Source organism: Sinocyclocheilus anshuiensis, unplaced genomic scaffold (assembly GCF_001515605.1).
Source record: "Sinocyclocheilus anshuiensis isolate Anshui unplaced genomic scaffold, SAMN03320099.WGS_v1.1 scaffold222, whole genome shotgun sequence".
Classification (NCBI taxonomy): domain Eukaryota; kingdom Metazoa; phylum Chordata; class Actinopteri; order Cypriniformes; family Cyprinidae; genus Sinocyclocheilus; species Sinocyclocheilus anshuiensis.
In genome coordinates, this window is record NW_015542408.1 from 702,632 (window position 1) to 728,969 (window position 26,338).

At 37.2% G+C, this 26,338-nt stretch overlaps 1 protein-coding gene across 1 annotated transcript in view; it reads left to right on the forward strand.

The window, feature by feature from the left end:
* The first annotated feature begins 1,644 nt into the window (after positions 1-1,644).
* LOC107693062 (titin-like) overlaps positions 1,645-26,338 on the forward strand; it is a 38,833-nt gene continuing 14,139 nt past the window's right edge. The window contains exons 1-63 of the mRNA XM_016492309.1: positions 1,645-1,968; positions 3,117-3,320; positions 3,421-3,525; positions 10,187-10,282; positions 10,384-10,488; positions 10,649-10,765; positions 10,911-11,015; positions 11,224-11,334; positions 11,528-11,647; positions 11,748-11,867; positions 11,956-11,985; positions 12,079-12,105; positions 13,181-15,244; positions 16,542-16,607; positions 16,733-16,897; positions 17,133-17,216; positions 17,509-17,541; positions 17,742-17,789; positions 17,871-17,918; positions 18,235-18,282; positions 18,423-18,473; positions 18,557-18,598; positions 18,684-18,731; positions 18,995-19,033; positions 19,248-19,286; positions 19,377-19,424; positions 19,516-19,563; positions 19,726-19,764; positions 20,027-20,071; positions 20,243-20,290; positions 20,375-20,422; positions 20,506-20,538; positions 20,622-20,669; positions 20,762-20,809; positions 20,883-20,930; positions 21,018-21,065; positions 21,286-21,327; positions 21,425-21,466; positions 21,630-21,677; positions 21,787-21,834; positions 22,134-22,181; positions 22,519-22,566; positions 22,673-22,717; positions 22,817-22,858; positions 22,954-23,001; positions 23,148-23,189; positions 23,303-23,347; positions 23,482-23,526; positions 23,593-23,640; positions 23,784-23,825; positions 23,911-23,967; positions 24,096-24,140; positions 24,249-24,299; positions 24,405-24,452; positions 24,530-24,577; positions 24,662-24,706; positions 24,812-24,859; positions 24,949-24,996; positions 25,079-25,108; positions 25,234-25,281; positions 25,392-25,439; positions 25,572-25,619; positions 25,921-25,968. Of these exons, the coding sequence (XP_016347795.1) occupies positions 1,950-1,968; positions 3,117-3,320; positions 3,421-3,525; positions 10,187-10,282; positions 10,384-10,488; positions 10,649-10,765; positions 10,911-11,015; positions 11,224-11,334; positions 11,528-11,647; positions 11,748-11,867; positions 11,956-11,985; positions 12,079-12,105; positions 13,181-15,244; positions 16,542-16,607; positions 16,733-16,897; positions 17,133-17,216; positions 17,509-17,541; positions 17,742-17,789; positions 17,871-17,918; positions 18,235-18,282; positions 18,423-18,473; positions 18,557-18,598; positions 18,684-18,731; positions 18,995-19,033; positions 19,248-19,286; positions 19,377-19,424; positions 19,516-19,563; positions 19,726-19,764; positions 20,027-20,071; positions 20,243-20,290; positions 20,375-20,422; positions 20,506-20,538; positions 20,622-20,669; positions 20,762-20,809; positions 20,883-20,930; positions 21,018-21,065; positions 21,286-21,327; positions 21,425-21,466; positions 21,630-21,677; positions 21,787-21,834; positions 22,134-22,181; positions 22,519-22,566; positions 22,673-22,717; positions 22,817-22,858; positions 22,954-23,001; positions 23,148-23,189; positions 23,303-23,347; positions 23,482-23,526; positions 23,593-23,640; positions 23,784-23,825; positions 23,911-23,967; positions 24,096-24,140; positions 24,249-24,299; positions 24,405-24,452; positions 24,530-24,577; positions 24,662-24,706; positions 24,812-24,859; positions 24,949-24,996; positions 25,079-25,108; positions 25,234-25,281; positions 25,392-25,439; positions 25,572-25,619; positions 25,921-25,968 (5,680 nt within the window). The 5' untranslated portion in view covers positions 1,645-1,949. The remainder of the gene's footprint in view (positions 1,969-3,116; positions 3,321-3,420; positions 3,526-10,186; positions 10,283-10,383; positions 10,489-10,648; positions 10,766-10,910; positions 11,016-11,223; positions 11,335-11,527; positions 11,648-11,747; positions 11,868-11,955; positions 11,986-12,078; positions 12,106-13,180; positions 15,245-16,541; positions 16,608-16,732; positions 16,898-17,132; positions 17,217-17,508; positions 17,542-17,741; positions 17,790-17,870; positions 17,919-18,234; positions 18,283-18,422; positions 18,474-18,556; positions 18,599-18,683; positions 18,732-18,994; positions 19,034-19,247; positions 19,287-19,376; positions 19,425-19,515; positions 19,564-19,725; positions 19,765-20,026; positions 20,072-20,242; positions 20,291-20,374; positions 20,423-20,505; positions 20,539-20,621; positions 20,670-20,761; positions 20,810-20,882; positions 20,931-21,017; positions 21,066-21,285; positions 21,328-21,424; positions 21,467-21,629; positions 21,678-21,786; positions 21,835-22,133; positions 22,182-22,518; positions 22,567-22,672; positions 22,718-22,816; positions 22,859-22,953; positions 23,002-23,147; positions 23,190-23,302; positions 23,348-23,481; positions 23,527-23,592; positions 23,641-23,783; positions 23,826-23,910; positions 23,968-24,095; positions 24,141-24,248; positions 24,300-24,404; positions 24,453-24,529; positions 24,578-24,661; positions 24,707-24,811; positions 24,860-24,948; positions 24,997-25,078; positions 25,109-25,233; positions 25,282-25,391; positions 25,440-25,571; positions 25,620-25,920; positions 25,969-26,338) is intronic.

Here is a 26,338-nt window from a genome sequence, read left to right on the forward strand (position 1 = left end):
CATTTATTTTTGTACCATCCATATTTGGATTAATTCATAAATATTGTGTTTATTTAATTGCTTTGTTTCATTTATGCACAAACATTTTTAGAATAAAGTGTCAATCAAATACATTTCTTTCAACCTTTGGTTTTTTCATCTATCATCACATTATAATTGAGTATCTTTTGTGTTAAGATCATTTTGCAGGTACTTCAGGATTTAACATTTCTGTCAAAATGTAAAACTTCTAGATTTAACATCTGCAGTGGTGGCCTTAAACAAATTCATGTTTATGCATTAATACACATTTTAGATTTTAAATGATCAAAAGATAACATTTTGAAAAAGAAAAAGTACTTATTATTTTGATTTAATTATTCAATGCAATGACCATTAAAACGTTTGGGGTTGGTAAGATTTGTTAATGTTTTTGAAATAACACTAATATTGTGAAATATTAATACAGTTTAAAGTAACTGTTTTCTATTTAAATATATTTTAAAATGTAATTTATTCTCGTGATGGCAACCTGAATTTTCAGCAGCCGTTACTCCAGTCTTCAGTGTCACATGATCCTTCAGAAATCATTCTAATATGCTCAAGAAAGATTTCTTATTATAATCAATGTTGAAAACAGTTCTGCAGCTTAATATTTTTGTGGAAACAGTGATAGTTTTTTTTCAACATTCTTTGATGAATAGAAAGTTCAAAAGGACAGCATTTATTATTAATTATATTTGCATTATATTTAAATAAATAATTAAATGTTTTACTTATATGAAAATTAATATTTTTTTAATTAATTAAATATTTTAATATTAGATAATATATTATTATTATTATTATTATTATTATAGTAATATTAAATATTTCAAATATTGATATATTAATTTCTTTAAATTGTAAAATTCTGTCATTTTTTGATCAATTTAATGCTTCCTTGTTGAATGAAAATATAAAATTCTTAAAAAACAAACCAACAAACAAACAAAAAACTTAATTTCATTTTAATTAATTAAACAATTTGCAAGCAGGAAACAAGGTCTGTTCTCACCTTCCATATTGCTGCCACTTTCAGCAGTACAGTTCTGTAATTCCCTGCATGTCCAGCGGAGGGCCACTGCATTCCGGCCAAAACATGTTCCGTGCCATGTCCACATCTCACGTCTCTTCTCAGCTTGTTTGTTCCCTAGTTAAAAATAGGAGCCATGCTTCTATATTTCAGAACTGTTCTACGAAATCACCAGTGAAACCATAGGCAGTGAGATTTGATAAAGAGTGCTAATTAGAAGCATGATTGACTTTAAATAGAATGTAATACATCCTAATACCAATGATTCCTTTCATCTAGATCATCATTTATTTTGAAAACATGATCACTGTGGCAATGCAATATTACATAATATGATGCAATATCACTGATGGTACATGCATTAAATTAATGACATTAACTGAAACACCAAAAACCAAAGACATTAGAGTCTGTGAACATGCAACTGTCTCCTTTTCTTTTGCTTCCAGTATATAGATCACACCCCCCTGCCACCTAAAAAGGCAAGAGAGAGTGCAGCTGGTAAACGCTATACTATCTAAGAATAAACCAGATTTGCAGGGGATAAGGTTACCTTGAAGCACCCCAGCACTTTTCCCGTCCCACACCCATGTGAGGCACCAATACCATGGGCTAAATTACCAGCACCTATTTGCTGCGTCCCCTGCCAGAGCCTGAACTCCCCTGTTTACAGCCCTGACCTAACATCCCATTCTCCCCCAGCCATGATCCCAAATCTGGCACTTTGAAAACCCTCATCCCGCTTTTCTCACGAGACTGAGGTTTCACCCGTGGATTGGATGGGGACGACAAAGAGGAACATCTTTTCCTGAGTGGGATTTAATATCAGCTGGCTGAAACCACCCAAGTAAGATTACACAAGCAAAATCAAAGGACATTCGGCTGAAGTGCCACCATGGCTCAGGCAACTAAAGGTACTGCAGGTTTTGTACTCATGATCTCCTGCATTTGATTAACAGACAGAGTTTATTGCATGAAAAAAAATTTAAAGTAGATGTTACAATATTTTATAATAATAAAATATTTGAAAAATAAAAGCTTGAATCACAATAAATGCTGTTGTGGTACCATATCAGACAGCTCAGTTGATCTATGTAGCCTATGTCACAAACAAATTTGAATCTGCTGAAACAAATGATATGCTGTACTAATAACATTTATGTATCTTATATATTCGAGATTAATACAGAGAAGTCTATAATTAACTTAAAATAATTCATAACCTCAGAAGTGTATAATTTATTTAGATTTATCAATGCAATTAAATTTCTCTTCATCAAAGTATCCTGAAAAAAAATATGTATCACAGTTTACACAAAAAACATTAAACAGACAGCACAACTGTTTTTAATATTGTTAATAAAAATAAATGTTATTTGAGCACCAAATAAGCATATTGATATATGATGACGATAGGATGATATATGATTTCTGAAGGATCATCATGTGACATTGAGGACTGGAGTAATGGCTGCTCAAAATTCAACCATTGCCATCACAGGAATAAACATTTAAAAATATATTAAATGATAAAACAGTTATTTAACATTGTAATAATATATCACAATATTACTGTTTTTATTGTAATTTTGATCAAATAAATGCAGCCTTAGTGAGCATAAGGAACTTCCAAAAACATTATAAAATACCGACCCCAATTTTTTAACGTCACATTTTGGTGAATCTAGCAAACGTGATCAATTTTTGCAATATTAAGACTTTGTTAATAATTAGCTTCTTTGTTTAGTTCATGATGTCATTAAACTCAAGCAGCAGGGAGAAAATAACACAAGATGGAGAAGCAGTTTATTCTTGCAAGCGTGAAGTCAGTCATGCATATTGCCTTTAATGCAAGAGAACAGCTGTAACAAATATCATGTTGTTATGGTGCTGTACTTACTGTATATAGAAATAAAGAACAATGTAGAAATATGGAAAGTATTTAGAATATATGAACACAAGTAATAAAAAAGAGACATTTGGGTAACATTTTCCACTTTTTTGACATTTAGGAGCAAGGTTTGCTATACAGGTATATGTGTAAATTCATCCATATTTACAGGTCCCGCAGTGAAGCCCATCCCTCCCACTGCTGTAGATGCCCCGGCTAGGGCAGTGCACCCAGACTCACTTACAGCCCGGAGCCATGGAATTTTACGAATCATGAATTGCCCGGCACAATGGGTGGTCATCATCACACTTCTGATCTCTTGGTCAATAGCAGGTGTTGTCATGTTTGACTTTGTCAGTGACGATCAGATTGCAAGTAAGTTTTAAATAGGCCTAATTCATTTTCACAGTTCCTATTTTATTTACTCTTGTGCTGTTGTTGGATTTGTTGGGTTCACTCTGAATTGTTTTTATAGGCATCCAAGATTTCGGCTCTGATCCAGTGCTAGCAGTGAACAAAGCCATTGAAGTCATTGAAAACAGGATAAACCATATGAATGATATGTTTAATGATGCTCAAGGTATGCTTTCACAACACACAAATAGTTTCTTTTATCTTTAAAATATCACTATGCTTTTCTGTGCAATTACAATTAGATACTAAAACTTTCAGTCTTCAAAAAAGGTGCCAAAATGCATCATAGCTACAAGTAGTCTAAACGACTATTACTAACGTGCTATATTTTAACTGTTCTGAAGTTATTCAGTAGTTTTGTGTGAAAAAAAAGACCGTCATTATTAAAAAAAATCTTAATATCCAGTGAGTTGTCTGAGACCAGATCATTGAATCTGTGAGTTGGACTCGAGAACTGGATCAATCTGATTCACGAACAATTCAGACCATATCAACCGATTTGCAAAAAGATTAAACTCATAATGATTAATTCATGAATCGGCCATCGCTCATTCACAGGAACGTGCCTGTGAGCTAAATCTAAATGATTTTGATTTTGATCTCTTTCTCACACAAAACTATTACGTGGCTTGGAATATAGTGCAGGAGTATTATTGAGCACTTTTTGATACTTTTATAATGATCTTTGTATTTTTTGAAAGCCAGTTTCATTATAATTGAATATACTTGTGTTTTGCGGAAGAATGGTGAGTAAATTAAAGGGTTACTCCACCCCAAAATGAACATTTTGTCATTAATTACTCACCCTCATGTCATTCCAAACTCGTAAGACCTCTGTTCATCTTCGGAACACAAATTAAGATATTTTTGATGCATTCTACATCAAACAGCCGCGCCACACGGATACGTTCTTTTCGTTCAAATCCAAGCATAAATAAACGTAGAAAACACTCCGGTTATTGACGTAACCTCGGTTCCCTGAGATAAGGGAACCAGCGTTGCGTGAGATGCTAAGGGGAAAACTCCTGTTTTACTGTGTACTGAAGCCTGATTTGTTCACGTTTGTGTAGCTGCACAAACCATTGGAGCTTTAGCCCGCCAGAAAGGGTGGAGCCGACCCTTATATAAGTCGGCTCAGAGACCCATTCATCAGATCATTTGACTGAAGTGACAGTCATTGATTCGCGTGCAGCTTATAGTGCTGCAAGTGACGCAACGCTCGTTCCCTTATCTCATGAAACCAAGGTTACGTCAGTAACGCATCCAATCACGACGCGCTATGAGCAGATACAGGACATCCTGCTCTGCGAGCCCAGTCTCGGAGCACTAATAAGGACCCCTGAGAACATGAGCATATTGTGCCCCAAGCTAGTGGCTGAGAAGCACTAATATAACCAGCTTCGCCCAAGAGGGAAGAGTGGTACATTAAACTGAAAGAACTCGCGCCTGTAAAGCAGGGACGTCTAAGTTATAGAATCTGGCAAATGTGGACGGCGACGACTAGATCTTCACAGATCTCACCAATAGAAATTCCGCTGGACCACGCCCAGGAGGAGGCCATCCCTCTTGTGCAATGGGCCCTTACACCTATAGGGCACTGCAAGCCTTCTGAGGCATAAGCCAAGGCTATCGCACCAACGATCCAGCGAGAAAGTCGCTGCTTTGTGGCCAGCAGTCCTTTATGGCGACCTCCAAAGCAAACAAAAAGCTGCTCTGAGCATTTTCGGACCCAGCTCACCATCTGTAACGGAGAGCGCCAATAGGGAGATCACCTGAGCTCTGAATGGAGTTGAGAGCACTTTAGGAACATAACCATGTCTTGGTTTTAGAATGACTTTACAGTCATTAGGCCCAAACTCAAGACATGAGGCGCTGATTGACAGTGCTTGCAAGTCACCCACTCGCTTAACCGACGCCAAGGCAAGGAGGAGGACAGTTTTAAAAGATAAGGGCCGCAAATCAGCCAAACTGAGCGGCTCGAAGGGGTGCCTTCTCAGGGCCCGCAGGACTATAGACAAGTCCCAAGATGGCACAGTCTGAGGGCGAGGAGGATTCAGCCTCTGTGCACCCTTCAAGAACTTAACGATCAGGTCGTTTCTGCCGATCGATTGGCCAGCTTCGAGGGAATGGTTCTCTGCGATAGCTGCCGCATACACTTTGAGCGTGGAGGGGTCGCGCCCCTTATTCAGCAGCTCTTGCAAAAAGGTTAGCACATGGGACACGTCACATGATATCGGGTCCAAACTTCGTGCAGAACACCAGTTAAGGAAGACCGACCATTTTAGGCTGTAAAGTAGACGGCGCTCTTGCCTCCAAAATGGTATTGCTTACTTTCGCTGGGAGCTGATTAAGCTCCCGTCGATGCACCATATATGAAGGCTCCACAGCTCCAGCCGGGGATGCTAAATCATGCCTTTCGCCTGCGAGAGAAGGTTCCTCCTCAGCGGAATGGGCCCACGGGGCTGCTGCTGAGAGCTGCACTAGCTCTGGGAACCAGGCCTGGTTCCTCCAGAGTGGGACCACCAGGAGGAGAGAGCACTTGGTCTCCCTGACCCGCTTGACGACCTGAGGAATCAGGGCAATTGGGGGAAATGCGTATAGGCAAGCACTGGACCAGTCGTGGGCCAGAGCATCTCGCTGTATCGAGAAGTATGTTGGGCAGTGAGAGTTGTCTTCCGAGGCAAAGAGGTCGACCTCTGCCCTCCCGAAGACTGACCAGATCTCTTGAATCGTTTGAGGGTGTACCGCCCATTCACCCGGGGCTATCTTCCCTCTGGACAGCATGTCTGCACCAAGGTTCAATCTGCCCGGCACATGAACCGCCCTTAATGAGAGCTCGTTCCTGTTTGGAACAGGCGAGAGGTCGTCCAGGGGGCCACATCCTTGATACTGCGGTGGTCTACCCTGACAGGAAGCCGCGCCAGGCGTGGGTGGAATGCGGGCTTTGAGCCAAAACTCAAGGGGCCACATGTGAAGCAGAGGGGAAAGAGCCGCATCTATGCACTTCGTGAAAGTGCGCGGGGCCAGAGACAGTCAAAACAGAAGGACTGTATATTGATAGGCCACTCCCTCGAACGTGAATCTCAAGAAAGGTCTGTAATGGGGGGCTATGTGGATGTGAAAGTATGCATCTTTCAGATCCACTGTCAAAAACCACTCCTCGGGGGAAATGTGCGCGATGATCTGTTTGATAGTTAACATCTTGAACGACCGGTGCATAAGTGAATGGTTCAGACGTCTGAGATTCAGAATGGGTCTGAGCCCGCCATCTCTCTTTGGAACGAGGAAGTAGCGGGTGAAAAAGCCTGACTCGCTGTTCACTGGGGGCACTATTTCCACAGTGCCTTTTGCAAGCAACGTCTGCACTTCTTGTCGGAGAACGAGCGCTTCGTTGTCCGGAACAGAAGTTTGAATAACGCCTCTGAAGCGAGGTGGCCTGCGAGCGAACTGAAGCGAGTAACTTTGCTGAATTGCTTTTAAAACCCAACTCGACACTGCCGAAATGGCTGCCCAAGCTGTGAAATGGGAGGCGAGGGGGTTTATTTTTGTGAACGAGAGCTCGCCGAGAGAAGGCAGGGAACTTGCATTCACATGAGTGTGTGAGAGAGTGTGAAGAGGAAATTTGCATTTTATTGTATGTTGGTCCGCTATTGTACGTGACCCGCTGGAAACGAAACTCCATTGCTCAGAGGTGCTTGGAGGGATGTAGGATGAAAGCGAGCTGTTTTGCGGGGCGTTCCGTCCGAGGCAAGAACAGAGCCCCTCCTCTTCCTCTCTAGCGCATCAGGACGGCTTAGGCGGCTCAGCACAAGTCCAGCACAACTCGTGGGCGGGGACCTTGAAGCTTCGGAAAGGGGAAGCGTTTCGCCGTCCGGGGGCGCTGCTGCAGCCCAGGCTCAGATTTCCGTTGAGGCTGAGGCTGAGGCTGCGCTGGCTTTGCAGGATGGGTGGCGGGATTCTTCGGGCAGCCCGCAGCCACGGGGCCAGGGCGCTTGGGGAGGAAGTGACGCAGCACCTGCAACGCTTCTGAGCCTCCGCAAACCTTTCTGCAAACCCGTCCACAGTGGGGCTGAACAGGCCCTACGGCGAGACCAGTGAGTCGAGAAAAGCCATTCTTCTCAGCGTCCCTGATCTCAGTGAGGTTTAACCAGAGGTGGCGCTGCAGCACCACCAAACTGGCCATGGTCTTGCCGATCGCCTGTGCCGTTGCTTTCGTGGCGCAGAGAGCCAGGTCTGTTGCTGTGCGCAGCTCTTTGAAAGCCTCCTGGTGTTCTTGACCAGACTCTCCCATACTGCGTAGAAGCTTGACTTGAAACACTTGGAGAACCGCTATTGTATGCAGTGCCGACCCTGCCTGGCCGGCCGCTGCATAAGCCCTATTGGCGAGCGCCGAGGTGGTCCTGCAGGGCTTTGAGGGATGCGCTGCGTGGGCCTTTAATCCGAGGGCAGATGGCGGGCACAGATGAGCAGCAACTGCTTCCTCCAGAGGGGGGAGCTTGTTGTATCCCTTTTCTTCAGTGCCATCAACGGTGGTGAGAGCCGCTGCTGTAGAGGGATTTACTCGGGCCGAGTAGGGGGTGCTCCACGTCTTGGTGAGCTCGACATGAACTGCAGGCAAGAACGGGGTGGGGCGTTGGCAAGAGGACTGTTGACGGCTTCCCGGCAGGTACCACTCGTCTAACAGGCCATGGGGGGGGCTTTTCCGGAGCCAACCACTCAAGGCCCAGATCCTCTACCACCTTCGACAGGATGCGGATGAGTTTGGCGTCCGGTTTTGGCCTCAGAGTTTGAGAAGGGGGAAGGACTTCGGGCTCTCCGCCGGAATCTCCCCACTCTTCTGCATCAGACGCTGCCAAGGACATGGAGTTGTCGGCGATAACGTCCTCGATGATGTAGCGTCTGGACCAATCAAACACACAATATATATTTTGTTAGCTATACTTAACAAATACTCTGTAACACCCCTCAGTTAACAAGCCATATGAGGACCTATGGACCCTTCCCCCGAAATGCGTAACACCCCAAGTTGTCTGTGAACGAGGCCCAGGACCCTGGTTACCATGACAACCCTGACACCAGATAGATTTTAAGACCTAATGGCATGTGGAGAGGCCTCCCCCTCTCACTGCATGTTCCATAGGAAGAGACACAGTAGCTTTTTAAAATGGTTTATGCTGTGAATAATGGTCATTGTCTGTCATTCATTTGTGTCGGTGTACTGGCACAAAAAATAAGTAAAATAAAAAAAAAAATAAATTCATAAATTAAATCTATGATCTGTTTATTTTAACTCTGCCTCAGTCCCTAGGCTGTTATTTCATGGCCAAAGTTCATTTTTGAGCTCAATATATAAATTACGATAAAAACAAACAAACAAAAAACAATGCTAACACATTATAATGTAATATAATGTAAAGGAAACGGTGCTGAGGTTCGCTTCCTTTCGAACCAGATACTGAAGCAGTCACGTGTTTTTTTTAGGCGAATGAAGCTTCGGACGTCATAGATCACGTGCTTTTCTCAAAACGAATCAAGCTCCGATACAGTGCTTCAATGTGAAATGTGTTGTTGTTTTTTTATACAAGCTTCGAAGCTTCGTTGTTGAACGTAAAATCACTAGCGTTCAGTGGATACAAAATGGCGCTACGGTGACACGGAGAATAAAGTCGTTATTTTTGTTTTCTTTGCGTACAAAAAGTATTCTCGTAGCTTCGTAAAATGAATGCATAAAAAATATCTTAATTTGTGTTCCGAGGCCTTACGGGTTTGGAACGACATGAGGGTGAGTAATTAATGACAAGTTTCATTTTGGGGTGGAGTAACCCTTTAAAGGGGTCATATGATGCTGCTAAAAAAAGAACACTATTTTGTGTATTTGGTGAAATGAAATGTGTTTATGCGATTTAAGGTTCAAAAAACATTATTTTCCACATACTGTACCGTGACTGCATTTGTGATCGGAGAAATGACAAACAAGTGCTACTCCACACTGCCAAAAACTCGCGTTTGAATCGTCAGTGGCAAATTCTTTAAATATAAAAAACTTACTTATAGTCTGTGAGTCAGAACAGCCGGCATTGTAGGCGGCACACGCCACGGCCTTGAGTGAGCGGAGGTCTAGAGTGAGCCGCAGCCTAGAGTGAGCGGAGGCCGGCTTGAGTGAGCAGAGGCGGGCGGGCTTGAGAATGGCGGGGCCAGCGGATTCGACGAAAGAGCATCCGGCGGGCTTGTGGCAACCACATGTGACGACCCCGGGCTGGACTCCGCTTCCTCCACGGAGAAAGCCAATCCGGCAATCGACAGCGTGAAGTTGATGTATTTCCTCAGCGACCAGCACGGATCAGCTCCAGGCATGACGAAGCGGATATCGTCCTCTTTTGGAAGGCCAACCACAGTAGTTTCGCTTTCACAATGAAACACAGCGCATAGGAATAAGAAATACAAAGTACACAGAATAAAAGTTACGCCTTCTTTCTTTGCGTGAACATTTGGGCGGTGTTATGCAAATCTTCCCCCATCATGACGTAGACATGTGGGGGCGTGTTAGAACGAGCCGTTTTAGGTAGGAGTGGTTGACTCTTAAATTTTATAAAGAATATCTCTTTGGATTTGAGACTTTAGTCTTTGCAACTTTTACAGATCTTCTTTATGCACCAAGAGCTTGTAACACTCCAAAGAGAAAGGAAAAATTGAAATCGCATCATATGACCCCTTTAAGACAGAATTTTAATTTTTGAATAAGCCAGTCCTTTGAGAAGTAGCCTGATTACATTTTGTCGACATACATAACTTGTATGCAATTCTCTCTGCTTTTATTTGGAATACAGAGCACGTCACTGAAATAATATTTAATCCGGTGGAAGCTATTAGTTCAGCTGCTGACTCATCTGTGTCTTATCTGTCAGGAATATTTAGTGCCGATGGTATGTACATATGTTCATTAATGGCATTTAAAAATCATTTATAAGCAGTTTAAAACACTATTTAGTTTTGATTTGCATTATATTGTTGTTTTTCCATCCAGGAGATTCAGGAATCACTGAAACAGTGAAATATGGGGGCACTGTATTGGATGAGGCTACAGAATGGATCAAATCCCCAGTGAGCTACGTATTCCACTTATTTGAAGGTACCTGCTTTACTAATCATGCTGAAATAATTGGTCGATGTGGTTCTGGGAGCTGACATGCAATTAGAGACTCATTATGTACAATAACTCATGAACATGGTAAAAATAAATTATTAGTCTCATTAGCACTAATACCTGTTTAATGCTTTCTGTGCTTCAGACATTCTGGATATAGTGGTTGCTCCAGTGGATATGGTCAGTGAAGCTCTTGTGCAAATTTTAAGTGGGATCAAGACTGTTATACAGTGTATTTCCACCATGTTTGGGGGCATTGAAGGTACTGCAAAGCACCAACATTGTATATATACACTCACATAATCTATTTCATCTATATAGGTGCATGCATCTTTTCAATGATTCCCAAAATAAGCATTGATCCTGTATAATTGTCTGTTTTTTGGACTTATTTTAACACTTAACAGGGGACACAGGCATCACTGAAACAGTGAAACTTGGTGGCACTGTATTGGATGAGGTTACTGACTGGATTAGATTCCCAGTGGCTTACTTATTCCACTTATTTGAAGGTACCTACATTACAGAAATAATTGGCTGTTGTTGTTTTGCAGGCTGACAGGCAATCAAAGACTCATGATGTGCTCCAACTCAAGAAAATATTTCAATCAACATTTGAAATTCCCAAATGAGAAAGAAATGAGTCGTATTCGAGCATGTCAGTAAAACATGATTTTAGCTGCTCACTGACTTCTGTTTAATGCTTTACATGCTGCATAGATATCCTGGATGTAGCAATCATCTATCCAGCAGACATTGCCAGTGAAGCAGCTCTGCAAATTTTAAGTGGGATCAAGACCATTTCTTCAACCATATTCGGGAACCTTGAAGGTATTTATTTCTTGCATCATTTTAGTCATTCAGTGATATAATTCACACAAAGTTACTGCATTTTTACTCAAATAAATGCGGCATTGGTGAGCCTAAGAAACGTTAAAAAAATTGCACTGACCCCAAACATTTGAACGGTAGTGTATATATATATCAAAAAAGCTCAAATAAATGCACCTTGTCAATATTTCAGCTTGGTTTCCCAAAATGAGCACTGATCCTGCGGAGCTGGCTGAAATAGTTGTAGAGGAGGCCGCAGAAGTAAAGACCACCGTTTCTAATTACCTATCCAGTCTGTTTGCAGCGGATGAAGGTATTGTTCATTTATCAGCTCAAAACATTGTGTTACATTTGTATTCAATATTTGATTTGTAAGAGTATTCAGTTGCGTTCTGTTATTTCATTTTTCCCAGGTGGTATTCCTGACCTTAGCTTTGATCCCATGAAAGTTGTCACAGACACTGTTGAGGAGTTTGATGACAGGAGGGATATGTTCTTGGCTTATCTCTCAAACATGCTCATGGAAGACAAAGGTATTCATCCTATCAAGTATATCACAAATGTATGCTTGTATATTAAAATAGTTATTTTTTTAACTATCCGTGTCATTCTCTGTTTCAGATGACACACCGCAAGTGATAAGACGTAAAGGTGTGTGTCAATATTCATTCATTCACTACTCAATACCTCTGTTAAGATATAGTATTATATGTTAATCTATCAATATTCCTAAATCTTCTCCAGGAGAATTTCTGCCCCCTATGGAAAAAGGTTAGTAAATGCACATTATTTAATTTACATAAACGCTCTATATTAACACAAAACTAACACTAGTACTCAAACCTCAAGCATTTATAATGCAAGATCTTGAATTGACTAAAATTATAGTTTTCTGCTTCGTTGTCATCCCATGCCTATTGCACAGTTATGTTGTGTCTTACCCTGTTTCAGTCCATTTGGTAATTAGTACATTTAGAAAACAGTGATAGAGGTTATGTAATACGGTGCATGAAAAGGACCTGCATGACTGCATAAGGGATGATTGTCATTTATATTTTCTGTCTGTACTATAGTGTTAATTTTAATGTCCTGCACTCTCTATCTCACACAGTACTCCCATGATTCTTCACATTATGTAAAAATGTGTGTGTTTAATTTCTCTAGAATGGTTTAAAAGAAGGTGCATAACATATTTACCAAATACAAAAATAAAAAGTTTGTCAAATGCATTTCTTGCTGTTTGTTTTCCTGTCTCCTTCTTGCGGTGTAGTGCAATGTCTAACCTTCTCTGATACATTTGTCAGTTGATATTCTTCACAAACACACAGCATGTAGGAATTCTTACCACAGTTATGGCACATGTTGCAAGAATATTGTGAATGTCACAATATTAATGCCCTGAGATTTTAAGCTGAGGTTGTGGAAAGAAATAGAGGGTTTCATTTCAAGTCGCTGCAGTCCTGATGCATAAAGTGTTTATTTAAAAATCTTCAAACAGTAGAGAATTGTGCTAGCAAGGTCATTCCTGAACTGATAAAATGTATACCTTGAATGCAGTGCAAGTCACTTTGGATAAAATTGCATAAATTTACACAAACGGTCTCAACGTTTCAGAATAACAAAATATAATCTTGGGTTTTGATGAAACTGCTAAAAATGGTTCAACTGAAGTTTTTTGTCAGGGCGTAACATGTGCATACTGTTAAAGTCATCAATGTGATGTAATTATGTGTTTCCAATCTGAACAAACTCGTGTCTCGCACATAAACTGGTAAATGTGTTTTTATCTGTAAAATGAGCTTAGTTCTGTCATAAACCTGAAATGAAAAATGACTTCATGAAACAGTTGCAGAAATACTAGGCAAAACACAGGACCCTGCCTATGCTGCCTACATTGCTGTGAGATCCACAGACAGTACTAAACAGGAAATAAAAGAGGTTGAGGAGGAACGCGGTGAGGTAGAAGCTGCTGAAGATACAACTGAAAAAGCTCAAGATATTGTGGACGTTACAACGGAGGAAGGGAGGGTTGAAACGGCTTGGGACAGCTCTGATGTCACAGTTGAAGACGATGAGGCTGCCTCCGATGTCATGGAGGAGGATAAAACTGCTGGAACAGTTGAAGATATTGCAGATGTTACAGAGGAGGAACCTTCTGTTATGCAAGAAGACATAGATGGGGAAATAGAACCTGAAAAGTTTGAGGATATCTCTGATTTTGCAGAGGACGAATCAACTGATATGACCTCTGATGCTACATATGTGAAGGACATGGATGATACCTCAGATGTTGTAACAGCAGATGATGAAGTTACTGAAACAGTTGGAGATATTTTGGATGTTACAGAGGAGGAACTTTCTGATATGGCAGAAGTCATAGGTGAGGCAAAAGCAACTGAAAAGTTTGAAGATATCTCAGATTTTGCAGAGGATAAATCAACTGAAACGACATCTGATGCTACAGATAAGAAAAATGTTGACGATACCTCAGATGTCGTTACAGAAGAAGAAGAAGTTACTGAAACAGTTGAAGATGTAGATGTTACAGTGGAGGAAACCTCTGATATACCAGAAGTCACAGATGAGGAAACAGTGACTGAAAAGGTTGAAGATATATCAGATTTTGCAGAGGACAAATCAACTGAAATTACTGAATCTGATGCTACAGATATGAAAAACATTGACGATACCTCAGATGTTGTTACAGAGGAAGAAGAAGTTACTGAAACAGTTGAAGATGTAGATGTTACAGTGGAGGAAACATCTGATATTCCAGAAGTATTAGATGAGGAAATAGCAACAGAAAAGTTTGAAGATATCTCTGATTTTAAAGAGGACGAATCAGCTGAAAAGACCTCTGATGTGACCGAAGACATTGATGCTGTTACAGAGGAGGAAGTAGTTACTGAAACAGCTGAAGATATTCCAGATGTTACAGAGGAGGAAACATATGACATTCCAGAAGTCATAGATGAGGAATTAGCAACTGAAAAGGCTGATGATATCTTTGACTCCGTAGAGGACGAGTCAACTATGATAACCTCTGATGTGACAGAAGACACTGATTATACCTCAGATATTGTTACAGAGGGAGAAGTTACTAAATCAGTTGAAGATATTGCAGATGTTACAGAGGAACCATCTGATATGCCAGAAGTCATCGACATTGATGATACCTCAGATCACGATACCTCTGTAGTTATAGAGGAGAAAGAATCAACTGAAACAATTGAAGAAGCAGCAATTGAAACAGCAGAAGGTACTTCCTATGTTACAACCAAAACTGAATTAGACAATACAGATGAAAATGAATTTCAGAAATATCCCAGTGTTACAGAGGAGGAGGAAGAACCTGAAAAAGTTAAAGATACTTCTGATTTCTTAGGTGAGGAAGAAGAACCTGAGACAGATGAAGATACCAGCACTGAAGAAACAGCCGAAGAGTCACTAGAAAATGAACAGCCACCTGAATTGGCTGAAGCTACTCCAGATACCATCTGTGTAAAGGAAAAGACTGAAGCAACAGAACTTGATGATCTTGAAGTCCTGGGTAAGGATGACATGAAAGTGGAAGGCAAGGAGGAGAAGGAAGATGTGGCAATTGCTGATGCTGAAAAGGGCACAAAGAACCTGGAGAATGATCTAGATGAAGATGAGGTTGAGGTTTTAAAAGAGGAGACTAAAGATCAAACTATCTTGGGAACCACTGCTGGTGAAGATGACCATGATGATGAAGAGGAGCTTGTCCTTTCTCCTGTCCAGCAGGATCTAACAAACAGAGATGATGAAAATAACAATAACAATGACAGGAAGAAAGATGCCATAAAAAGAGGCCTGAGCGGGAGAAAAACACCAAAGAGTCATTCCACTGAAACAGATGACCAAGAAGCGCACAAGCATCTTCATGAAGGTATAGAAAAATTTTGTATCCTTAACAAATAGGGAAAAGTGTTAGTTCAGTTGACAGATGGCAACCAATATGTCAATAGATGACCTTAATAACAAATTATAATTCACTTACCATCGGAAAATTGATCACTAAATAAAGACATTATTATTATTTTGTTAGTTTAATTTAACAATTTAATAAAAGTAACTGTGCAGGATCCTAACATAGCTAACTACCTAAAAATATGCCTTCATATTCCCCTTATAATCCCACATTAAACAATAAATATTTATTAATTGTTGTTGTATAAATAACATTATAATAACATTATATATAATATAACTGTCAATGTATTAGTAGCGCCAGCTATACTATAGTTCTAGACCAATAATTTGATTGGCCAAGCAGTGTTTAAATCCTTGTTTGAATTCTATGGGTCACAACTAAACTGCTTGTTGGCCAAGTACAAATGAACTACTCAGGTGGCCATAATGCATCTGAAATGTCAGTTACTCCATATTAACTTTGTTTATAGAACATAACATAGTTGTAAGCTGTATATCTATAGGTAACCTATATCTATACATCACGGTGATATTGCATCAGTTTTGAAGAACACGGTTATCACTCGTCTCTTACAATTTGGACTTGGAAGAAGAACAACTTGATGGATGAAGATGAAGTTTCATTCACTGTTGCTTCTACTTCACCTCTGCTTCTGGAAAGATTCTTAAAAGAGGAGCAAAAACACAGCTGGAGGATTCTCTAAAGGACTCTGCTGCTGTACAAGTTTCTATATATAAAACTAGAGAGAGCTATTTGATGTTATTGATCAATTACACATTGCACACTGTAAGAATTTTAGCATATTTGTTCAATATTATTTTCTTAGGAAAAGTCCACAAAAATGGTGTTTGCTTTTATGTAATGTTATATATAGGGTATTTTTCTCTTTTTTTGTGTAATTTAGAATTACTTTCTCAAATCAAATCATTAGGAAAAATTAAAACCATACAAAATACTTCTTTGCACTGATTTGTAAATAATTTCAGTGATTATTTGCAAAGCTGTTTATGTTGCTTAATTGAATGATTCCATTAAGATAATTAATTATTTAATTTATCCATTATACATTATTAATTGTAGTTTGCCATCTAACAATGACATGGCTGAAAACCACTTTGCTGCTTTACAAGTACTATTAATGTTAAATTAACACACTTATAGTGCACTAATTCATGCTCTAATTCTCATTGTTCATTAATGATGTGGATGTTAAAACCTGTAACTTTCATTTAACATTTACTCATGATTTCAGTTCTTGAACAAGTGAAAGAAGCCAAAGAGAAAAAAGCTAGAGAGGAGATATACAAAATCATTCAAGGTGAATGGTTTGTTGTTTTCTTCAGTGCTTGCACACCGTAAAATACAGTGCTTGTGCAGAATGAAAACTGCAATTTAAGAGAAAACTGATAGAACTGTGACTCATTATCTTTTCTGTTCTTCCAGATATGAGGGAGAAGAAGGCTGATGGTGAAGAGGAAGAGATAACACTACAACAAATAAACATAACAGTAGAAAAAGTCAAGAAAAAAAAAGAACATGAGAAAAAGGAGATAGAAAAGGCTAAAAGAAAAGAAAAATCCAAAGAGGACAAGACTCGAGAACCAACAAGTAAGACTGATAAAGCATACTGAACTTATCTACTTAATGTATAGGATATCTAATTTCTCTTTTGTGAAAAGCTCAACATCCACATTTAGATTGTAGATTGCTCTGTTCTTCACGATGAAGGTTGAAGGCTACGTTCAGCCCACTGCTACAGACCTACAGTTGCTTATAGATTACATGTAAAACCCCACACCTCTGTTTCAATAGATAATATATGTGTATGTGAAATGTGTTCTAGACAAGGACACCAAGAAAAAACCTGACAAAAAGGTCAAGGTGACTAAAGTGGATGAGGAACCTCCTCTAAAAAAGAAGAAATCTGGTACATGATGCACTAACGGCAAAAATAGATAAATAAAGCTTTGCTTGCTCATTACACTGTCTGAGGGTTAATTTACAGTTTTTAATTGAAACACTATATATTTCAGCTTTAGTCCATTATAATGTTTATTTTTATATTTTATTTTATTTTATTTTTTGTAATAGAAAATAATGCTACAGCAGTTTTTATATGGACTCTCACATGATCATGCATTTTTACAAAGCTGTCTAAAAAAACTCAATACAAAATGTAATATTACAAAATTCTAATGTATATAATTTCGTATGCGCAGGACCTGAGAAAAAGGTTAAACCAGCAAAGAAAGGTATTCAACACATCCTGTTCATGGACAATATATTTCAATGTTGTTGTTGTTTTTTGGAAATAAAATTTCCCACAAAGTCCACAAACATTCCTAAATTTAATATATCGCACAGAAGCCAAAATTGTGAAACAAAATGATGTATTTTATGCATGTCTATAACAGCCAGCTCACCGCCAACTATTGTTTCTATTGTGTCATAGATGTTGAGATGGCCAAGGACAAAATCAAAGCAGTACCTGTAAAGAAAGGTATGTATCTTGTGTGATAATTGATGTTCCGTTTGGTCAATTCTGAATTAACAGGAAATAAATGTAATGCTTATTTTTCAGAAGCTGAAGTGGCCAAAAAAGAGATCAAACCAGCACCATCTAAGAAAGGTATTGTGTTGTGTGTTCTTGCTTTACTGAGCACACATTACTGAGAACACTATCAGTAGAACATAAATACAGATAGATACAGATTAAATATAAAATACAACTATACAAATATACAAATAAGGTAAAATGTAAAAAAATATATAAAGCAGCACACGGCACATGGCAGATAGAGTGCAAACCAGTGAAGTAAACAACAGTGCAGATATAATGATTTGTAGCACATGATGGGGGCCGGGGCTCTGGCTCTTCTTAGTTAGAAATCAAATTTCACTGTAAAGACTTTTTATATTGTCAATTTTTCTCCACTCATTTGCAGAGCCCGAAGTTACAAAAGAAAAGGCCAAACCAGCTCGTTCAAAGAAAGGTATCATAATGCATATTTAAAGTCTCTCATGCCGATGCTCCCATTTTAGATGCTTTATTTCGTTTAGAAATAAATCACATCCTGCAAAGAAAGTTACTTTCCTGTCTGAAGTATTCACTTTTTTTTGTTTTTTTTTTTAGAAAAAGCTGATGTTATCAAAGAAAAGGCAAAACCAGCTCCAAAAGAAAAGGGTATGCTTGTGCTGTTAAAATAAAAATCAAGTTTATCATACAAAGTTGTGTTTGTATCAGAGATAACATATTTTGTCTTTTAGTTGCTGAGGTTGTCAAGAAAAAAGCTAAGCCAGTAAAGAAAGGTACTTTGTATTGTATGTATTACTATTTATGAAGCTTTGCGTAAGTTAACAGATTATATGAACAGTTTGTTTCAAATGTTTACAGAACCTGAGGTTATTAAAGAAAAGGTCCAGCCTGCACCTTCAAAGAAAGGTACAAAGCTTGCATGTTCATCTGTAAACATATTATGGCTGAAATATGTGTCCTTTAAGGGTTAGAGATCCCTTTCTCAATAACTTTGGGGTTGATGATCACACTGTAACTTTCCTCACCTTACACATGCTTATTCAGTTTTAAAATCCATATGGGCTACATGGATGATGCAAACCAAACAACATATTTAACTAGTAAAATTTTATTGTAATACAACTGAAGATTCATTGAAACGTTTTACGTCTTCTTATTTCATATTACAGCTGAAGCTCCCAAGGAAAAAGCTAAACCTGTGAAGAAAGGTATGTTTTTTTTCCTGTTTCTCCTTAAGTATTTTCTAATCAGTTTTATTGTATGATGTAATGTATGCCATGTATTACTGCAACCTGAAGCTGCAAAAACAAAACTGTTAAAGCAAAAAGAGTTACTATATTTAAGATTTTAACCCCTGACCTTAAAAAAAATGTTTACTAAATATGCATTGAAAGTACATCAATTTTTTTATTATTTCAAAAGCTGAAGCCAAGGATAAACCACCAGCACCTGTTAAAAAAGGTAATTGTGTGCTGTTTACATTTGTTTTTGAGGTAAAAAAAAATGCTGAATGTATCTTTGCTTATGTATAGTAATTATATTTACTTGTAGAAGCTGAAGTCGCTGTCGAAAAAGCAAAACTTGCTCCTGTAAAGAAGGGTAAGACATTCCACAGACAATCAATGCCATTCTAAACAAAATGCAGTGTTTTTCTTTGTGTCATAAACTGCTGGTGTTGATGAAATTACAGAGCCTGAGGTTCCCAAAGAGAAGGCCAAACCGGAGCCCTCAAAGAAAGGTAAAAAGAGAAGGCAATTTTGAGATTCCAAAACCTGAACTATAAATCAAATTTTCATGCATTTAATTCTTGCTCTTATTCTATGGTATGGTATTATCTACTATTTTAGCTAGCATTGAAGTTTGAAGAAACCAGTAACAATAACATATTGATGCATTTTAGCAGCTGAAGAGAAAGAAAAACCTGTCCCTGTGAAGAAAGATATGACTCCTGTTATTAAACTTATATTAATAATCATTTTTTCATTGTATAATGTGTTGTTTGACATTGTTTTTACAGCCTTGCTCTTACATACAGTATATAGATTCAAATGGAAATATCATGTCTTTTGTGATGACCTGTTACTGTTTATGTAAAGAAAAAAAAGTTGAAGACAAAGCAAAACCAGCACCACAAAAGAAAGGTGCAACCTTTTATCTACTAAATTCAAATCTAAACAAATAATGTGATTCCATACTTTTAGCCGAAGCCCCCAAAGAGAAAGAGAAAGCTGTTCCAGTAAAGAAAGGTATCACATTTTGAACTCTAAATTACGTATTTAATGTTAGAATAATTTTATTTTATTGGAAAATATTTTCACAGATTTAACTGCCCATATCCACGTAGTCAGTTAAAGAGCCTCAGAGGAAAAATTGAAATCAGCAAGTTGAAATGCTTTGCTCTTTTCTTATTTATTCAGAGGCTAAAGCTCCCAAGGACAAAATTAAACCGGCCCTTTTGAAGAAAGGTAGGATGCGCTTAAAGTAACAGAAATTCATTTAAAAGCTATTTTTATGCATGACATTAGCTGAGCCTGCTGTCTCATTTTCAGAGCCTGATGTTTCTAAGGAGAAAGAAAAACCACCAACTGCCAAGAAAGGTAATATGGACATATGTGGCCTTGATCAATTTTTTGTCAGTCTTATATATAATTTATTGAATATGTACCTCCATCTTTTTCAGAAGGGAAGCCAACAACTGCTCCTGTTAAAAAAGGTAATTAGTAATTTTCCTTTCTTAAATTTATCGATGAGTGCATTGTTCCAATCTTAAACTTTCTACTTTTCCTTGAATTGTAGAGCCTGCAGTTGCAGAAGAGAAAGTCAAACCAGTACCTTCAAAGAAAGGTTGAAAAAAAAACTATTTTCAAGTATTAACATTTTAACTAGTCGTTATTCATTACTTCACTTTCTAATGCATGCAGTTATGATCATTTCAGATACTGAAGCTACTAAGGAGAAAGTGAAACCAGCCCCAGTTAAGAAAGGTACAGATTGATTTTATTGGACATATTTTTGCAATGTTAATGATGCTAACTGCTTACATCCACTAATGTACAGAGCCTGAGGTTTCCAAAGAAAAAGCCAAGCCAGAACCTTCAAAGAAAGGTAAAATGATTGCACTTGTTTTTATATTTCAACATGCATACCTTAAAATGGTTATTACATACAGAAAAATGATTGGATCTTGCACAGAGGCTGAAGCTGTTGATGAGAAGGCTAAACCAGCACCAGTTAAAAAAGGTAAAGTGCTCATGCTCTGTATTTGAGAGGGTAATAGTAAAAGATCCTGATAGTTTAATTAATTTCACAAGATTGATTTTCTGAAATATAATCCTGTAAATGCAGGATAATAAGGTGCAGGTTTGTTTGATAAGAAAACTTTCTGAATATTTTACATTACTTAAGCATGTACATTAGATCTACATAAATATTTTACCAAGCAGTTTGACTTGATTTTTAGAACCTGAAATTATTAAAGAAAAGGAGAAACCTCCAAAGAAAGGTAATAATTTTCAAATGTGAAAAGATGCACAAGGTACTAATCTTGTGTTCATGTAATTTGGAAATAAATGTTGATGTTAAACTTTTTATTCTTTTAGAAGCTGTAAAAGAAAAGCCCAAACCTGCTTATGTAAAGAAAGGTATTTATATTACTTAACAAGTGTTTATTTCTGGCCAGTAACAAGTTAAAACCTTACCTGTTTATATCAAGACAAAGAGGGGATCTTTAATTATTTGTTTTATCTGAATATGAGCGCATGAAACACTCCACTGAATATGTTGTTGATTTTCCATTTTTCACAGAACCTGAAGTTCCAAAAGAAAAAGCAAAACCTGAACCTACCAAAAAAGGTTAATTGTCTAAATAGTTTATCATGTTTTTTAAGTGGTTCAGTGTTTTGTGCATTGTTTTTTCTTTTGTTGTGTAAAAATATATTCTGTATAATATTATATATTTCAGAGGCAAAAGTTGCCAAGGACAAACTTAAACCTGTCGCTGTGAAGAAAGGTATGGATAAGTCTGTGATTACAGTATAATTGCTATACAACATTAAAAAGGAAAAGCAAATGTTAAACCGAACCTGGAAATCTGGGAGAATGATTTTAATAATATTTGAAATAATAATTTATTCAATGTTAATATATTAAAAACAATTAGAAATCAATTAGAATATGTTAACAATTTAACAGTTTGTATGGCAAAATTACAAAATCAGTTTTTCTAAGCATAGTTTCAGAGACTGAAGCTGCTATAAAGGCATGTCTTTGCTGAACTGTTTTAAAACTGAAATATCATTCTATTTGTAGAACCTGAAGTTACCAAAGAGAAAGCCAAACCAGAACCTGCAAAGAAAGGTATCACATAAGGATGCAGTATATGCAGTAAATGTTTGCAAAATTTACTACCAGGCAAGACTAATAAAGCAATAATCCCCAAGAAGATGTGGTTTACAGTGAATTTATAACAGCTAAGGGGCGTTAACGCTTAGCTGTTATAAATTCACTGTAATCCACGGCTTCACGGTGCTTATTGCTTTTATAAAACGGTTATTCTGTATACGTAGTATGGTTTCACAAAACATAGGCTGAAGTCATCACGCAGAAATCACATATTCTACAAACACATTTTAAAAATGATGCTAAAGAAAATAATTTATAGTATCAAAATATTTACTCGTCGTTGACATTTCAGAGGCTAAAGTTGTCAAGGAGGAAGCTAAACCAGCTCCTGTAAAGAAAGGTATTGTTGTTAAGCGAAATTAGGAGTCACATTAACATTTCCCCCCAAAAATTAAAGAACATTTATGCTAAAAAGCCATTTTGTTTCCTCTTTTTTATCATTTCAGAGGCTGAAGTCATCAAAGATGTTAAACCAGCCCATGAGAAGAGAGGTTTGAGTTACCATTATTAGCCATTATTGTTAAATATCAATAAAAAATCTAGAAAACCTTTTACAATCTCTAAATATTTTCACATCACTGCCATTTCAGAGGTCATCAAGGAGAAAGTTAAACCGGCTCCTGTAAAGAAAGGTATGGATGTCAATGAAATCATCCTGTATATGCTGTTGTTTTCTACTGTAATATTTTTCTACTTTTTTTTTTTTTGCATTAAAACTACTTTACAGAGCCTGAATTTGCTAAAGAAAAGACACCTGAACCAAAACCCAAAATAGGTTAGTGCCTGAACCTTTAAAAACATTTACTGAATATTTTACATTTCATCAGCACTCAAAAGTTTAATTGTTCTATAGAGAGATACTTTATCCTACCAGTTCAAGTTGCTTGACATTGTTGAGTAAATTATTCATCTGTTTTATAGAGCCTGAAGTTATCAAAGAGAAACCAGCACCTCCAAAGAAAGGTCGATACAGTATATGCTTTATCAACATTTACAGCAATGAATACTAGATTAGACTGAATCTCATACAGATATCATACAGAAGTTTTCCAACTTATCCTTGTAACCCCTTACAGCTGAGGTTCCAAAGGAAAAGGCAAAGCCAGTCCCAGAAAAGAAAGGTATATATATTCAGTTAGCCTTAAATAAAAAAATCACTTTAATTTATTATGTGACACTGTATCATTGATTAAATAACACATCTGCTAATGTAAAAAAGACAATACTGACTGTTCTTTACTGCTGTGCTTTCCAGCACCTGAAATAATCAAAGAAAAACCAAAGCCAGCTCCAAAGAAAGGTATCTAAGTATAATGTTTTAAGACAATGCTAATGCTTTAAAATATTCATATAAACTTCATTTTAGAAGCTGAAGTCATCAAAGAGAAAGTAAAACCAGCCCCTGAGAAGAAAGGTTTGAGTTACCATTATTGAAACTTTTTATATTTTTATTATCCATTTCATGTATGCTTCCGTTTCCTCAGATTGACATTTTACCCAAGCTAATCACATTTCAAATTGCCTATTTACAATTACTCTACTACATTTTTTTTATAGAGGCTGAAGTCATTAAGGAGAAAGTAGCTCCTGTAAAAAAAGGTATGAATATGAATGAAACAATCATATACTTTAGATTTCAGCTGTATGATGATCATTCATCACATAACATGTTATTGTCTCATAGAGCCTGAAGTTGCAATTAAAAAGGCACCTGAACCAAAACCGAAACCCACAGAGAAAGGTGTTATTATGCTATATTTACTGTTTATATTATAAAATTTGCAGTTTTGAAAAAATACCTCATATGCATATTTTCATATAAGGTTTTTCTAGAAGCTAATATCAATTAACCTTGTGATGTCGTTTCAGTTGAGGTTCCAAAGGAAAAGGAAAAACCAGTTTCTGAAAAGAAAGGTACATATCTAGTTTACCTGTCGATTCAAAATCCCTTTTACTAATTATGTAATGCAGCACCTTATTGATTGAGATCTCTACATCTGCAAGTTAAACACTTTTTTTTTGCAGCAGAACCTGAAATAACCAAAGAAAAACCCAAACCTGTGCCAAAGAAGGGTAAATAAACAGTTTTTCCACTGGCCTTTTGTAAGATAATGCTAATAATTTGCATTTGTCTATATTATTCATTTATTATTATTATTTTATATATATATATTTTAGAGGCTGAAGTCATCAAAGAGAAAGTTAAACCAGCTCCTGAGAAGAAAGGTTTGATTTGCTGTATTAAGAATTAAATGACCATTTTCTGTAACAACATGTATGATTAAACATTATGATGATTTTAGAGCCTGAAGGCATTAAGGAAAAAGTTAAACCAGCTCTTGAGAAAAAAGGTGAGTTCGTTGATATTTTATCTCAGTGGTTTTAAAGATAATATAAAAAAAAAAACTTCAGCAATCACCACATTGCCATTTCAGAGGCTGAAGTCAAGGAGAAAGCAAAACCAGCTCCTGTAAAGAAAGGTATGGATGTGAAATGCTTTTGTTCATCACATTAAAATGATTTTCTCACGGAACAAGTTTCATGTCAGTTGTTTTAATTAATGTTTTCTATTTTCACAATTTCAGAAACTGAAGTTATCAAAGAAAAAGCCAAACCAGCCCCTGAGAAGAAAGGTTTAATTTATTGTTAAGAAACATTTTACACAAGCTATTACTATTAAAATATTAAAACTTCTAAATATTGTATATCGTTGCTATTTCAGAGGCTGAAGTCATCAAGGAGAAAGCTAAACCAGCCCCTAAGAAGAAAGGTATATGGAGTTAATATTTTTAGTTATATTTTAATATAACACTGATGTTTTGGTTTCTCTTACTATTTTTTTTTTAAACCAGTTCCTCTAAAGAAAGGTGTTTCTGCTTTAAGTATGCTTCTATTACATAAACATACAGTATTAAACACATTATTTATTTATAAGAACAGCTTTAGTTTTTTAAAGCAAAATAGATTGTTGTTTGAGAATGAGAGTTGTTTTTTCTTAATATTTTAGAGGCTGACGTCATCAAAGAGAAAGCTAAGCCAGCCCCTGAGAAGAAAGGTTTGATTTACTATGTTAATATTTAAACATTTCCTCTAAGCAAAATTTTTAATTACACAAAAGGATGTCTTTGGATTCCTCTAAAATGTTTTGCATTATCATCATTTCAGAGGCTGTAATCGTTAAGGAGAAAGCTAAACCAGCCCCTGAGAAGAAAGGTATTATACTATTATCTTAGCTTCAGAAGTGGTTTCACTTTGTGGTAAAGATAAAGCTAATAAACACATTTTACGATAATGCGAAAAAGACATTAACTATCTCTAAATATTCTTAAAATATTGCCATTTCAGAGGCTGAAGTCATCAAGGAGAAAGTTCAGCCAGCTCCTGTAAAGAAAGGTGCATGAATATAAATGAAATCCTCCAGCATATGCTGATACTCTGCTGTATGATGAATCACATGAATTATATCAGATTAATTTTAAACACTTTATAGAGCCTGAAGTTGCAATAGAAAAGGCTCCCGATTCCGAACCAAAACCCAAAAAAGCTGAGATGTCTTCTCGCAATTCTTTTTTGAGACATTGGTCAATCAAATAAAAACAAAAATTAAATAAAGTGATTTATTGTGCTTGTTAACATTAGATTAAATATGTGCATTTAACTGCATTATTTAAAATTGCTCTGTTTTGCTTTGTAGAGCCTGAAGTTACTAAAGAGAAAGCTAAACGGACCCCTGGGAAGAAAGGTTTGATTTACTTTATGTATTCAATTTTCATTGTAGTTATCAGAATGTAATTCTTTCTCTAAACATATTTGCAATATGATTATTATAGAGGCTGAAGTCATCAAGGAAAAAATTAAACCAGCCTCTGTAAAGAAAGATATGGCTATGAAATCATCCTGTGTATACACTGTTGTTTTCAATGTATGATGATTATTCATAACACAAAACCCAAGCCAGCACCAAAGAACGTCTCGGTTACGTATGGTAACCCTCGTTCCCTGAAGGAGGGAACGGAGACGTCACGTCGGATGACCGACGAAATTGGGATCTCGCTTAGAGAGACCAATCTACTTCGAGTGTAAACTAAATGAGCCAATGCACATTGGCATGC